The sequence below is a fragment of the Thunnus thynnus genome, chromosome 16 (genome assembly GCF_963924715.1).
Source record: "Thunnus thynnus chromosome 16, fThuThy2.1, whole genome shotgun sequence".
In the NCBI taxonomy this organism is placed as follows: domain Eukaryota; kingdom Metazoa; phylum Chordata; class Actinopteri; order Scombriformes; family Scombridae; genus Thunnus; species Thunnus thynnus.
Genome location: NC_089532.1, coordinates 6,786,484 through 6,802,596, shown reverse-complemented (window position 1 = coordinate 6,802,596; position 16,113 = coordinate 6,786,484). Strand labels below are relative to the sequence as shown.

Here is a 16,113-nt window from a genome sequence, read left to right as displayed (position 1 = left end):
ATGTTTCAAGGGGTTTAAGCGGTGACATGACTGTTATTTGGTGATTGACCACAGAAAATGTGTTTTGTTTTGTTTTTTGTTGCTTTTAAATGGAACAATTATGACAATGGTGATGATGGTTGTTGCCATGGTGCTTTCTTTCTTTAACCTGTGCCCTTGCTTTTTCATGTTTTTTTTATTCAAAAAGAAATATTCTATTACTATTTCCTTTTTCTAATTTACTGATCTGTCCACTTTTCTTTGTTCTTATTGTGTGGGAGGTAATCCCACAGGCAAAGCTTAAAAATAGAAGAAAATCTATGTAAAGCACACAGTAATGGACTGTATGTAAGTATACTCTGTATCCCACATTAATAAAATTATTTATGAAACAAAAAACTATTGTATGTCAAGGATTTCCACTTGCATTATTGAAAAAGATCAATTTCTAAAAAACAAGTTGGGTGGGTGGAGGGTTCATCTGTATCATATTTATGGATTTTCGCAATTCAATTCAAAACAATCAAACAAAATCATTAAACAAGGCTACATTAATGATTCATTGTTGCTAAGCTGTTTGTTACCATGGAAATATATAATTTCTGTTCATTTTAATTTAGAAATGAAGAGATATTTTTCATTTCTCATTTCATTTCACATCAAGACTTGTGTAAGCAATGTCGCACTTCCTGTGTGGTCATATCACTTGGCTGGAACTCACTGAAATTAGCTTTTCAATTTTAAATTAAATTCTCATTTAATATTCACCAATACCCCCCACCCCCAAAAAAGTTTAAAGCATGCTGAATATACTAACAATGTACTTAACCTATTGATTATATATAATTAGTGCAATTACAAATATACTGAAATACACTTTCATGCACTTGACTTGAAATGATTTTGAGACACCATTAAGTTATATTTAAGTCCCCATCCACGTTAAATTTTTTTTTCTTCTCATTCCTTCACTTAGATGTTTGAGTTCCACTGTGCAGACTTTGACCCTCTGGTGTTATAGGATAAAACACACAGTTGCACTTTAAAGGAAATGAAATGACTCAGACTATGCAATTAATTACATTATTGCACTTGAAAACTGAGCATTTTTACAATGCAGTGGACTGATTTAGCCTGAGATTGTGCAATCTACTGTTGGTGCATTGATTGAGAAAAGACCTTGGTTGAACCAGTCTATTCTATATACAGCATATAGTACAGTATCTTCTAATCTTTATAGTGTACTGCTTTCATACAAGAAAACAATGTTTTACAGCATTTATTTCAAAAATTGAATTGTTATTTTTTGTTTTCTTGGATGTTCCTGGAGCTGTCTCACCACCATCCACCATTACTTTTCATTTTGTCCAGCTGTGAGTACTGTAGCTCCTATTAGTCTCTTTTTGTTTTGTGGGTTTGTGGCTGGATTTCTTCAGTTGGGATTTAAGAGCTGTAGTAATAAAGATTTGATTCTTTTTTTTTTTTACTTGTTTGGTCTTTGCTTCTTTACTGTGAACATACGTGTGTCCAATTTCCCTTAGGAGCTCTCGTGCAATGTTTGGAGCCCATCTGTAGGTTTGTGAAGTGTGAAGTTTCTGTCTCTTTAATAAACACAGTCTTTTGGCTGTGACTTTGTGTTGAAAATCCATTCCGGATATCTCATTGGTGGTGTCTTGGTTTAATTGACGCTGTCAGATCCTCTGTGTGATCGCCGTCACGTTTCCTCGTCTGTCAAAGTGACGCAGAGCTCGCAGGTTTACACGGTGAAATAATGTCGGTAAAGCTCAAATCAGAGGACAACAACCGACAGTGAGCGGCTGATATTTTCTGTCTGTGTCTGCTCGAAATGGCGGAAGTGAGCCAACCCATCGTTAGGTATAAACAGTTTGCTTTTCTTCAACCACTCTGCTGCAGCTGCAAATCATGACCTTTGACTTTTTTGACATTTAGTCCTTGTATAGAAAACCACATGAGGAAATCTGGGCCTCAGCATGTTTTCTCCCTGCTTGTTCCACAGTGTTGTCCCTGATGATGAAGGGGGAGAAAAGTTCAAGAAAAGTGAGCATGTTGCTTTCTACAGGTGTGTTTGGCATTTACTATCAGTGTTATAATACAGTGTATGTATGTTTATTAGGCGTGTAACGGTTCTGAAACCTAGACCGAAACCGGCCAGGTTACCGTAATTACCAGTAAAGAAGTAACAAAAAATTAACAGAGCCAACGGAAGCAGATCAGAAAATAAGCAGGCTTCATGCTAAAATATGAGCAAATATACTTATCAGACAGAGCGAATTAAGAAAAATGCCTCTCTCTAATATGAGCCTGGTGCCCTCTACAGTTGAGGTAAATAAAGGCCCCAGACAGTATTAGAGGAAATACGGTAATTTTGCTTCCAAAGTTAATATGTAGATTGGTCCTCAGCAAAATTTATTTATTTTCTATTCACCTAGCTGATTTATGCGAAGTTAATTTAATTTCAGTTAATCTACTTTCATAGAGTTATTTAGACTTCTTGATATTCTAAGTTGTAGTTCATTTAATAAAACCCAGAATTTTCTCTTATCAAACACCCCCCACCTCCACCACCACCGAAAAAAAGCAGGTATGAATCGTACCATGAATTTGTAGAATCATTGCACCCCTAATATTTATTGTTGAGTTTTGTGCTTTAATGTACACTCACCAAGCACTTTATTAGGAACACTGTGCAATCCAATACAACAGCTCTGCTTCTGCCATAAATCCTCCAGTACACAAACACCTGCTTCCACAATTAAGTATATGGTGCAGAAGATAACCTTTGTGTGTGTATATTCAGCAGGATTTGAGCTATAGGTTTTGTGAATAGTAATTCAATTGATGTATCACTTCTTATTCTCATTTTCCTTTTTGAGGCGGCAGATGCAGGGTCCAAACTTGCAGCACCAAGCTCTTTTGGACACCATGGTGCTCACAGAGAAGGGGGCACGTTTTGAGTTGTTGGAACCAGTCACACAGGTCTGAACACCAGTATTACTGTAAATTAAAATAAAGGATGATGTGTTAGCATTTGACAAGCCTACAAGTCTTCTGGTCCTTCAGGCCTACAAAAAGGTACTGGAATATTTCCACTATATGAGTCTGTGGGGCCAGAATAACTTCAGCAAAAATAATGTGCTGTACATATTTGTTAAGAATTTGTTTTTAACACATAGTTATAAAGAAAGAGGGAAATAAATCTTGACATTAGACAGGTCTTTACAAACTGTCAACTTCACTTAATCCTTCATGTAAGCCAAACACAAATCCTAAAGTAGTGATTTCCACTAAAGGGCATAATAACCTAGGCTGGTAAACTATGTAGCAAGTGGTAAATGTAATGATCTGGGAGTAAAATGTATTCAGCCCCACTGACCATTATAAAAATGCAACTAAAATAAGCCCCCAGTATCTCGATGATAAATACAATTTTACTTGTTTTGATGATCTGAAAAATTATCTTTTCTTCTAACACTACCTTTTCATTACAGACCAGACTGCTTCTCTCTGTGTCACCTTGCAAAAACGAGAATGTAAGGATATTAGTAGATGAACTTCAGCCTATTAAAGCACGCTACCATGTTCCAGATGTGATGACCGAGGAACCAAAATGTGAACAGTAAGAGCTCATTCAGCATCATCCCTCCATTATGATATCGAGTTACACGAGTAATGTACTTAAAAACCCACTCCTGACTGTAGTGGGCCTTTCACTGATACACTAAAAGCTTTGTGCCTGTGTTGTGCTGCACACGATCCCTGTTAATGTTTGTTAGCATGGAGGAAAGGACTGAAATCAGATTAGGCTGGTGAGGAGCTTCTCCAGGAGAGGCGGTTCTTCTTGTCCATTATTGTTATTTATAAGACAAAAGGTCAACATCTTAAAATAGCTTTTAGGTTCAAATTTGATAGTTTGATGATGAGTTTTCATTTCTTTCCAGGAATCCTTTTTGAGATTGAGGTGTACATATTATAATTTAATATTTTAGTCAATGAAAGGCACCTGTTTCCTTAATTATTTGCAGGTGAAAACAAGTGAACAAATATAGGCTGCCAGTGTTCGCCAGTCTGAAATCATGACAAACAGTACGTGTTAACTCTAGTTTTATATTCTGGTATTATAAGTAGAGTTTTCAACCCCAAGTGTGCATAGATTGAGAGACTCTTACATATAGCAGTGAAATCGTTTTTCAACTTCTTAATTTGTGTGGTTCCTGCAGGTTTTTTTGGATATTGGTTGACCTTTGCGTTCATGTTCTGGCAGGTTGAGAGTGGAGAGACAGACTAAGGACTCTGTCACCCTCTCTTGGTCTGCAGGACGTCACCAGGTTCGTGTGTGGCGTTTCCCTTTCCGGGTGGAGATCTTATGCGAAGACGAAGTGATGGTTACATTCAACTCTAAAGGAAAGCTGTGGTTTGAGACTCTTCAGGATCGACCCAGGTGAGGATCTCAAGTAGAGGTTATGTACTGCAAAACAAACAGATAAACACAGGAAAAATAAATTGCCTCTCTTTGTGTCTTTTTCCTCAGAGCCACAACTCAAAGCAGTGCGGTAAGAGAATACCAATACTGTCCGAATTGCATTGTAATATTACTCCTACTTGGAGCTTAATCCCTGCTATAAATGCCTTTGTTCTTTTTCGCTTTGTTCCGCTGACAGCTTCCAGAGGACCACACAAGTTTATTATGGAAAGAGACTTTCAAGCAGTTTGTGGATATCAAAGCTAATGGTTTGTGTCAGCAATTAATTATTTAAAGGGTCAACCTGTCAGTAATTACATTTAAGGATAATTTAATCTGGTTTTATTCCCAGAGATTGTGACTTATCCACCCCTGAGAACTTTTTCCCCCATCCCTGTATAATTGACCCTAAATGGAATATCGCTTATGATGCTCACAGCACTGAGTGCACTTGAAAGAAACAAACTGTGATTAATACTGTAGCCAGACAACTTGTCTTGGTCCAGTGTATCTCCATGGACGCCCACACACACAAACAACACAACCTTGTAACAATAATACAGTAAGATAACACTTTACAGGTCCCAATTTTCAAAATAACAATAATTTCCTAAGAAGATTCCCAGAATTTGGTCCTAATTATAAGGAAAATGGAGATATGTTCAGTCTGCATGGTTTCAACAGCCCTAAAAGAAATAAAATTAACATATGAACTAAAATTAATAAAAATATGTCTTGTGCATCTGCAGGTCCCAGTAGTGTTGGGGTAGACCTCTGTCTCCATGGTTTCAATCATGTGTACGGTCTACCAGAGCACGCTGACAGCCTGCAGCTTAGAGACACCAGGTACACATACAGTCTATTCAAATAAAATGCACTCAGCAGAGAAGGAATTTAGTGCAAAGACATCATCATTTATAACCATGTAGTTTGCACATACATCTCACTTGCCATTAATTGAATTAATGTCATTTTTCTCAGAGACGGTGAACCTTATCGTCTGTACAACTTGGATGTCTTCGCCTATGAGTTGCACAGCCGCCTCGGCCTGTACGGGTCTGTGCCGCTGTTGGTGGCTCACAAGCCCGACAAGACTCTGGGAGTATTTTGGCTGAATGCATCTGAAACTTTTGTGAACATACATTACAGCCCCAGTGACCATCAGGTAATCTTTCCATTACTGTTCTCATTTCTTCCATGCTTTCTTTCTTCCAGGAGCTAGTTTGTTTTGTCCCGAAGGTTAGATTATTTGGATTATGGTGAGAGATTAGTTGGTTCAGTTCTCTGGAGGAAGATGATTTGGATGGGGAATTTGAACAAAGCTTCCTAATAACTGCCTTGTGATTTAAAATGGAAGAAGTAAATGAGTGTTGCAAGTCACAGATCACTAACAGAGGATGAAAAAGGTCATTAATTATGTTCTGTTATAGTTAACTATTCCCAGGGTAAATATGGAAGATGCAATAATCTACATTTATAACCACATATTAACCCTCCACCCCCTCCAGGATGATCAAACCCCGCCAGTAAAGAGGAGGCGGGTGCAGCCTCAGTCTGACGTCCACTGGCTGTCAGAAAGTGGTGTGATTGACTGTCTGGTTCTGCTTGGGCCCAGTCCACAGCAGATCTTCGCTCAGTATGCTCAGCTAACAGGTGTGTAACCAGCATGACAGAGATTATGTGGGAGGTTTTCAGCTTGCAATGTCAGATTTATTTGCAGCGTAGGTCTACAGTTAAAGCACTGTCACTCTTTTAACAAAAAAACACAGTTTTTTAAATGTTTAAGTAAATATGATAAGGCATTTTGTCCCTTACCAATTGATTTATTTTATCCTTTTATTATTTTTCTTTTACTTTGTCTTATACTGCCATTTATAGTTTCAGTCCTTTAATTATAAGAATATACCTGAAAAAGCTAGAATGATGTAAAACTAATGTAATTTCAGTCCAATTTTAGCCAACTAATTTTCAAAAGGCAAAAAGATGTGTCAGAAATTTCTCTTTTTATTAAATTGCATGACTGAGCACAAAGACAGATGTATAGACGCCTTTTTCACTGTGGAGAAACTGTATCACACCTCAGGTATTTCTACCTACTCAATGAGACCAGTGCAGGTGGTACTGATGACACTGACAACATAATTAAAGAGTCAGGAGGGTCAGCAAAGTCAAACCAATATGTTAATAAAAAAACAACAACAACTCCCCTAATCAAGCCAGATCAAAGACAGTTTAGAAAGAACACAAGAAATTATAAGTGCAACATCACATGTTATGCACATCATATCCAGCAGGTGGGGAGTATGTAACAACATGTCAATTAGAGACACTCAAAACAAAGACCAAACCAAACCAGTGAAAACCTAAAAGAACAAAAATGAAACAACTATAGCCAACAAAATCCATGCACTTACACATACATAGCATAGCACATACATTTACACATATGAACACATATGTTAGTTAAATCAAATCAGAAACTCCAGCATCTGAGCTGCAACTATCAAACTACAAGTTCAAAATATCAGAGGTGTGAAGATAAATTCCTCATTCATGCCGTTCGGGAATAAAATATTTAGCCTATAAATCCACTTTGCCTCGAGTTTTAACAATGCACCATCCATGTTAATTTTACCTAATTTTACTAATTTTACCCTCCAGATGTAACATCACGTTTGATGCTAACAGTATGCACATGAATTATCCATCAGAGAGACTAAAAACTAGACTCCTCTTTCTTCTCTCCATCAGGATATCAAGCCCTCCCTCCTCTCTTTGCCCTCGGGTACCACCAGTGTCGCTGGAACTACAATGATGAAGCTGATGTGAAGGCTGTGGATGCTGGATTTGACCGCCATAACATCCCTTATGATGTCATCTGGCTGGACATTGAGCACACGGACGGGAAGCGTTATTTCACCTGGGATCCTGCTCTTTTTCCTGATCCGACCGGCCTGCAGCGCCACCTAGACAAGAAAAAGAGGAAGGTCAGTTTCAGGGTGCAAAATATACAGTACAGGACCTGCAGCCTGTTTCTGTTGTCATTGGTTACAAATAAAAGCTAATGAATTGTGCATATTTTTTATGTCTTGCAGTTGGTTGTTATAAGTGATCCTCACATCAAGGTTGATCCTGATTGGTCCTTGTACCGTGAGGCGAGGGATGGAGGACATTTCGTCAAGGACAGAGAGGGGAAGATCTATCAGGGCTCTTGCTGGCCGGGTAATGTCTTAATTAACATATAATTAACATTACATAATGAAATATTTACACTTAAGCCTCAAAAAATGTGACCTTTACTCAGAAAAAGCCTCTTCTGACATGAAACTCAACCTCACTCTAGATTATTATAGCAATTATTATTGTTGTCTTTTGTCTTTTACTTTCAAGTTAGAAACATATTACAGGGTTTTATCATCTGAGAACATCAGATGACATTTTTCCAAGATGACTTTACATGTTGAATCCCTCCATATACAGTGTAGACTAACAGATGCAAATACCTTTTTGAAAAAAAAAAGTCTTGTTGTTTTTCTAACTGGAGTTTACATTAACTTCTCTCATAGGTGAGTCGTCTTATCTTGATTTCAGTAGCCCAGCCACTCGAGCATGGTACTCCAGATGCTTTGCTCTGGATAAGTACAAGGCAAGTGTAAAAATATGTATATATGCAACCTGATTCCCCCACAAGGATCAATAATGTTTCATATTGTTCAAAACAGAAGTACTTTGCTTATCCTTGATGAAGCCAGAAACACTCTGGAGTTGTGTTTTTGTTCTTTTGTAGTAGCTGTGAAAGAGCACCTTCAACAAATGCTTTGACACTCCAGCACTGTACAGATTGACTAAATATTCTAAGATAACATATTTATGTTTTTATGCCTCCACGATGGTGACAGTTGTGGCCAGAGGCGTTATGTTTTCGGGTCGTCCATCCGTCCAATTCTCGTGAACACAATATCTCAGTAACACCTTGAGGGAATTTCTTCAAATTTGGCACAAACGTCCACTTGGACTCAGGGATGAACGGATTAGATTTTGGTGGTCAAAGGTCACTGTGACCTCATATCTGTTCCATTCCTATGAACGCGATATCTCAGGAATGCCTGGAGAGAATTTCATTACATCTGGCACAAATGTCCACTTGGACTTAAGGATGAACTGATTAGATTTTGGTGGTCAAAGGTCACTGTGACCATAACTCAAGAATTAAGACACTAATTATGACAAATTTCACACAAATAGGATAAAATGATGAAGTGATGACATTTTATATCCAAAAGGTCAAAGGTGAACCTCACTGTCACATCATAATGTTCTGCAAAAACACTTTACTGGCCATTATTCAACGCCATAACTCAGGAGCAGAAGGAGAGATTGTGACCATATTTCACATTTGGTCAGATACTGAATTGGTGACACTAATCTCGGGTTTCACCCTGAAACTCCGGTGATTGTTTAGATCTTCTGTGCTGCCGGGTTGAAGATGTGTGTGAAGCATCCACTTTTTAAAATTTGTAGCTTCTTTGGATTTTGCTTTCCCAAGGTACTTGTATGAGTCCACCCTCTTCACTTCTTCTCCCTGGATGACAACCAGGACAGGGGGCCTCCAGTTCCTCTGGTAGTCCACCACAAACTCATTGGCTTTGCTGATATTAAGCTTCAAGTGATTATAGTTGCACCACGTGACAAAGCTCTATATCAGTCCTCTGTACTCCACTGTAAAAATAGTCTCTAAGTGAAGACAGCATGTTTCTTACTGGAAATTATTCACTGGAATCATACATGTCAATATAGTGATAACTTCTATTTCAGTCTTCGCTACAAATATTATGAGTCTGGACAGACATGGATGTAAACTGCAACTTGACTGGTTGGCGGAGGCATAATACAACCATAAGGTGGTGTTTCTAGTTATATGTATCATATTCTCACTAACTGAGTGGTTTTACAGACATAAGCTTGTTGTTGATATGTTTATGTTTGATGCAGGGATCAACGTCGTCATTATTTGTGTGGAACGATATGAATGAACCGTCTGTGTTCAACGGACCAGAGCAGACAATGTCAAAGGATACAGTGCATTATGGGGGCTGGGAACACCGGGAATTACACAACTTGTACGGCTTTTACCAGGTGAGCAGGTTCATTTAACTTAATTTTGTTAAAAGTTGAACACCAATAGTTTTTAATGAAAGCTGGTGACATGCAATATTTGTATCATGATACTATGTCATTTAAACAGTGCAGAAAAATAGTTGTTTTCCAGGATTTCCCAGAAAAATAATTAATTAAGATATTCATTTAGATATTCATGCGACACTAAAACTCAATGAAAGTCAGAATAGAGATGTTCTTAATTTGGTGAGGCAGGTTTTATAGATTTTGTTGGGTATAACACACACACATCCTCACCTAGAAGTTAACAATTTTATTAAATCACAATTATGAGTAAGCTGTATGAAGCAAGTTTTATGGTTAGTATTGTTTTCTCTCAGCACATGGCCACAGTGGACGGTCTCATAACTCGCTCAGGTGGCTCCGAGAGGCCTTTTGTTCTGTCACGTTCCTTCTTTGCTGGCTCACAGAGACTAGGTATGTTTTTAATGAAATAATCCCATGCATCATGTATTTATGGTTGTATCCTCAACTCCACTGTTTGTTGTTTTTGTTTGGGACGCAGGAGCAATATGGACGGGTGACAACGTTGCTAGCTGGGAGTATCTGAAGATCTCGATTCCTATGCTTTTGTCTCTAAGCGTGGCAGGAATAGTATTTTGTGGAGGTGAGCACAATATTGAAAATAGTGGAAAAAAAGAAATGCTAAATACTAAATGTTTTAGCTCAATGAATAGTTATTTTGTGAGTTTGTGTGTTTTTGGTACAGAGATATTAAAGTAAATACTGTAATAGTTTCTACCTTAAAACTAGTCGAAGAGTTTAGTAGTTTGTGTTAATTTAAGTACAGGAAAGGTCCCGGCTTACTGTAATGTGCTGCTTTTCTGTGATATATTTCCTATTTTTGCTTTATCATCTGTGTTTCAGCGGATGTTGGTGGGTTTGTCCAGGATCCAGAGCCGGAGTTGCTGGTGCGCTGGTACCAGGCAGCTGCCCTGCAGCCATTTTTCCGAGGACACTCTGCGAATGTGACAAAGCGTCGGGAGCCTTGGCTGTTTGGGGAAGAGGTCACTGCTGCCATCCGCGCTGTGATCCAGCAGAGGTACAGCCAGAGAGAGCGCAGGGATGACGGGAGCTATATGTGCATTGTTTGTTTGCAGTGGTGGAAAGTAACTATTTACATTTATTCAAGTACTGTACTTAAGTACAATTTTTAGGTACTTGTACTTTACTTGAGTATTTCCATTTAATGCTACTTTATACTTCCACTCCACTACATTTCAGAGGGACATATTGTATTTTCTACTCCACTACATTTATTTGAGAGCTTTAGTTACTTTTCTGAAGAAGATTTGACACAATGGATAATATAACAAGCTTTTAAAATACAACACATTGTTAAAGATGAAACCAGTGGTTTCCAACCTTTTTGGCTTTTGACGTCTTACATAAAGCAGTGTGTAGTTGGGGTCACATTTCACATGTCTATGAGTTGTTAACAGCTCCACCAAATAGTGATTTTTCCCTCTAAACTTTTCACATGGTTTCATTTCAATAAATGTTCAAATGATCCAATATTTCACCAAAAAATCAAAGATCAGAGAAAAAGTCCAAAAACTGAAAACAGTTTTGTGTATCAGAACTTTGTTTTTTCTTCTTTCCTCTCCCATTAATCATCTCACGACCCCTCAGATTTATCTGCTGACCCTCTGGAGGGGCCTGACCCCTAGGTTGGGAACCACTGGACTAAACTAGCTAACTGTATATAAAGTAGTTGAAACTAGCTCCACCTGCAGCAGCTACAACAGTAACATGCTGCTCTAACACTGATGCTTCAGTATTAATAATCTAATAATGTCATATATAATAATATATCAGTCAGAGGGACCAAACCACTACTTTTACTGCAATACTTTAACTACATTTGCTGCTAATACATATGTACTTTTACTTGAGTATTTTTACATTGCTGTGCCAGTACTTTTACTTAAGTAAAGGATTTGAATACTTCTTCCACTACTGTTTGTTTGTTGGTTGGTTTTGCACCTCACACTCTGCTTGAACACAAACTTGAAATCAGACAGAAACTTATCAAAGGTGACTTGTCTCATTCTTTCACATTACAAAATAAAATACTGTCAAGTGAGCAGTTTTGCCATCTCTGTCCTCAGGTACTGCTTGCTGCCTTACTGGTACTCTCTGTTTCACCAGGCTCACACCTCTGGCCTGCCTCCGATCAGGTTAGTGCTGCTGCCATCTGCTGTTCAGTGGAAGTACATTTGAGTTTTTTCAGGCACTAGAGGTCAATCTGTATCTTGATTTGATGATGTAATGTTGGCAATAATGAATTTCACTCTAAATTGCTAATTAAAAGATAGATTGATTGGTAGAAAGGTGGATAAATGTATAGATTGATAGTAAAGAAAATGTATAGAAACACTCATGTTATTTTAAACTGTACAGACCTCTGTGGGTGGAGTTCCCGCGAGAACAGAGCACCTTCACTGTTGACAACCAGTATATGATTGGTAATGGATACCCTTTAATTTTGGCATTTTTACACTTCATATGCTACAATTATTTCCCTGTGACTTTTTCTGGGTTTAACTGTCTGCGATTTAACGCAGGAGGAGCATTGCTGGCCTGTCCTGTGACTGAATCAGGTGTTCAAGAAGTCAAAGTCTTACTTCCTGGAACTGGTGAGGTAAATTAACCACCAGGTAAAACATTTATATAACCTAATGTATTTAGGATACACCTCAGCATGTGTGTTATATTAAGGCTTGTTTCTGTTTTAGATTTGGTATGACGTCCACTCTGGGAAGGCGTACAAAGGAGGCAGAACTCTGAGTCTTCCAGTCACCCTGGACACAGTAAGTAGGTGGTCGGACTGTAACATCTGTTGACTGCAGCATGGCGATGTACCACTGCTAAGACCTTAATGTGAATATTCTGTATACTGTCGGCTTTTTCATCCTTTAGTTTAAGCTGAAATGTAAGGTATTGCATTAGCTTCAAAGGCAGATTTACATTCAATATTTCAGATTGATTAAATTTATCCTAGTGTTGGATCTAGTGTAGATCATTCATTCATCATGACAGATTTTAAACGGTTATCTCTTTTCTCTCAGTGGTAGTTGACTTCTGCCAAATGAATTTAGCTCAGACCCTCTGGTGTTTCTCCTCCACAGGTTCCTGTGTTCCAGCGGGGCGGCTCGGTGGTCTGCAGGTCAGTAGGAAGTGGCTCCTGTACAGCCGAACTCCAGCAGCTCCCCCTCTCCATCACTCTCGCTCTAAACTCTCAGGTAAACCTTTTCAAACCAGTTTTAGTTCTGAGCATGAAATGGCCTTACTTGAAGAAATATGTGGATGGATAGAGAAGTCTTCCTCCCAAAGACTCGCAAAACTGTAGAATGCTCCCTTTTAAAAACTGTATTTCTCTTAATTACATTTAGAAAAGGTAGGGCTGTCCCCGACTCCGGATATTCTCAGTCGACTCAGAGTCAGAGAGTCGGCACTTCAGACTGATGCAGGGGGAACTTTGCAACTTTGGTATTTCATGCTGTCATGCTGTGTTACTCTGTATACAATGATGCAGCTAAAAAAAAAAAAGGCAGCGATTCAACTGACAAAACGCTTCTCGACTGATGTATTGAATCATTGACGTTTAAGGGGCAGCCCTAAGAAAAGGTATAACATTTTGAGCCCAAATCCTCTTCCTCAGGCACAGAGGTGTTGAGACAATTTGGGTTCGAAACATTGTACTTTTTCTAAATGTAATAAAGAAAACTATTTTTTAAAAGTTAACTTTCTACAGTGTTGTGTGTCCATAGGAAGCAGAAATCACCCAACAGTACAATTTTTTTGGGACTCAGCTCCTGGATAAGAAAGATGTGCGTTTGTTTTGCACACTGATACACAGTGATGTACCAGAAAAATATGAACACACGTACAGTCTAACGCAACCCAATACAACAGTCGTTCCATTATGTTGTCCGCCCCCATTATGTAAGGGATATTATAGATACCTTTGTCAATACAATGTAGTGCTTTTCAGGTGGTGCCAAGTTAGTTTGTACTGTCCACTAAACAAACAGAGTTGCTCTAAAAAAAACCTGCTATAATAGTAGATGTTTAGAAGATTCTGTTTGTTACAGTATTTCATACAATATGGTGCTTTTGAGACTCTGTAACGTCCACAATATTTATAAGTTTGTTGCAGTCCATGCTAAAAGATTTGCAGGCAATGACACAAACAAATAATTATTGCTATGACAGAGGTGAAGCTGTTTGAAAGTGTTTCAGCAGTTTAACCGATGCAAGTTTAATACTTTATTAAATACAGAATTATGTCTTTAAGACTAAGGAAGTAAGTTTGTATCATGTCACATTTCATATTAATACATTTTTGTGTTGTGACTTGTATCTTTTAATGAGCAAAATTCTGTCTGTGGTTCCTTTTTTTCTGCAGGGTGTTGCTGATGGAGAGTTGTACCTGGACGACGGACACTCCTTCAGCTACCGTGACAGAAAGGCCTTCTGCCTGCGTCGCTTCAACATGCAGTCAGGCTGTCTGATCTCCCGGTGAGTCGAACTCACACCTCCCAAAGAGGGGATACAGTTTTAGACCACTGATTTTTTTCTTTGTTTGTTTACACAAGAGGTTGAAAGTTAAGATCACTATTGAACATTAAATAGTTAAAATTTTTGAAACAGCTTACACATTATGGTTTAATGTCTGTTGATGCTGCTTCTGTCAGTCCTGCCAGTGAAGAAGGAACATTTGACTGTGACAGCGTCATACAGTCGGTCACCATCCTGGGGGTGAAGAGCAAACCGTCCACAGTGGTCGTGCATGTATCCGGTAAGTAACTCACATTCACATTTGGACATTCACAAGGATCGTAACATCTCATATGCACCAGAATGCTTTACTTCAGAAGCAAAGACGCATTTGCATCCATCACAGCAACAACCAACAAAATTAAACACATAAAAGACATTAAACAAGGCAGCACAGAACACTGGTAGCGTCCAATTAAAGAAAAGTTTTAGAGGAATAATCCACCCTAAAACAGTATCCTATCATGGTCTTTTTAAATAGTATATGGCCAAAATGTGCAGACTTTTTGAGCTTCTTTCTTGAGTTAATATTTTGTACTGTTGCACCCTAACCCATCAAATGAAGCACAATTAAAAGAGAAAAGTTACTGTGAGAAAAAAAACTGTAGGAAAAGAAACCTTGAAACAGAGAAAATGTCTTCAAAGGCAATGACTTTCCTTTTTGTGTCCAGGTACTAAAGACACCTCCGCTGCATTTCAATACATGGAGACCTGCTGCAGGCTGACTGTGAGCAACCTGAACCTCAAAGTGGCGAAGGACTGGGAGATAAAGATAGGTCAAATGTGAATGTGTCAGTCAGTTTACCTTCTGTGGATCTCTTATTCATGTGAGGACATAGTCACGTAAACATCATCAGAATCATCTGAAAAATCCATTACTTGATTGAAATGAAGGCTTGTTTTATGCTGTTGACGATAAAGTCTGGTTTAATTATTTTATCTGTGTGAACTTCAAGTTTATTTTGACTTTTTAGGAAAAATCCACGAATAACAGGTTTACCAATTACCTCACCGACTTCTGTTTAATCAAGTACTTTTAAATCAAGGTTTTATGTTATCTGATGTAATTTGGGTCCATAGTGACAAACATGAAGAGAACAAAAGATGCAATCATTTCTTCTTTAATGATCATACATGCTAATAATAATAAATGTGCTAATAATAATTAGCAATGAAAAATTATGTTTGCTTTTTATGTGTGCTTTTGAAGTTAAGAATAAATGGCACAGTGATGTTACCTGTAAGACCTTTTGACCCTCTTTTATACTTCACATGTTGTCATGGTACTAAGCTACTAACTAGCATGCAGTTTGCTCAGTGGTGTTGTGCTGCTGTGGTCTGTGACCTGACCTCTTCCTGTGTTTCCAGATGTTTGTTTACATAAGTAGTACAATAGGAAATGCTAGAATAAGCTCAATTCCTTTATGAAACATTACAAGGAAATGGCAGAGGGTATAAGGTTCAGAGCCAAAACACCCTGACGTTGTAACATGTTGTTTCCCAAAAATGATTTGTTAGGGAACTGCTATGTAAAGGACAACCAAGAAGTGCATTAGAAAGTTATTCTAAAAGCAAGAATTTGATGTCAGTGTCCACCTGGCGCTTTTTGTTTTATAGCTGTCTGCTGCTTAACAGAGAAGCATCCTTGTTTAATAACTTATTAGACTAGATAGTGGTAAGACTGATAACTGCTCTTGAAGGCTAATAATGCTGTGCAAATATTCAGCGTTTCTTTACGTTTATCTTTTTCTAATTTTATCTTTTTCAGTGTTTTTCCGCCAGAGTATTTTTCTTGTCTGAAAGTAAAAAACACCTCTGAAGCAGCATATCCGACCAAAGATTCTTTTAGTGTTAACGGCTCTTTAAGACAAGATGATCCACTGCAAACATATACCGTACATTGGCAGTGTATT

The 16,113-nt window shown here is 38.2% G+C and overlaps 1 protein-coding gene across 3 annotated transcripts; it reads left to right on the top strand.

Moving 5' to 3' along the window:
* The first annotated feature begins 1,643 nt into the window (after nt 1-1,643).
* On the top strand, nt 1,644-15,437 carry ganc (glucosidase, alpha; neutral C). 3 transcript variants are annotated; one of them, XM_067614023.1, is made up of 25 exons: nt 1,646-1,854; nt 1,997-2,059; nt 2,874-2,976; nt 3,489-3,616; nt 4,262-4,438; nt 4,529-4,550; nt 4,659-4,728; nt 5,209-5,305; nt 5,441-5,624; nt 5,968-6,112; nt 7,211-7,446; nt 7,555-7,681; nt 8,026-8,105; nt 9,452-9,595; nt 9,958-10,054; nt 10,143-10,244; nt 10,505-10,679; nt 11,749-11,817; nt 12,041-12,105; nt 12,205-12,281; nt 12,376-12,450; nt 12,769-12,882; nt 14,049-14,161; nt 14,338-14,441; nt 14,872-15,437. In XM_067614023.1, exons 1-25 carry the CDS (start codon nt 1,826-1,828, stop codon nt 14,985-14,987), a joined length of 2,712 nt encoding a protein of 903 aa, XP_067470124.1. In that variant the 5' UTR covers nt 1,646-1,825; the 3' UTR covers nt 14,988-15,437. The 3 variants fall into 3 exon arrangements, 1 of the variants encoding a protein (XP_067470124.1); XR_010931817.1 differs by lacking the exons at nt 14,049-14,161; nt 14,338-14,441; nt 14,872-15,437 and having other exon boundaries at nt 1,644-1,854; nt 12,205-12,276; nt 12,769-12,843; XR_010931816.1 differs by lacking the exons at nt 14,049-14,161; nt 14,338-14,441; nt 14,872-15,437 and having other exon boundaries at nt 1,644-1,854; nt 12,205-12,297; nt 12,769-12,801.
* Nucleotides 15,438-16,113: the final 676 nt, after the last annotated feature.

Bases quoted from the DNA above. Each gene is read 5' to 3' on its own strand.
- ganc (XM_067614023.1), top strand. From the start codon at position 1,826: ATGGCGGAAGTGAGCCAACCCATCGTTAG. The intron at 4,729-5,208 runs GTTTGTGTCAGC...GTGCATCTGCAG, and splicing joins TGTGGATATCAAAGCTAATG to GTCCCAGTAGTGTTGGGGTA. The intron at 7,682-8,025 runs GTAATGTCTTAA...CTTCTCTCATAG, and splicing joins TCAGGGCTCTTGCTGGCCGG to GTGAGTCGTCTTATCTTGAT.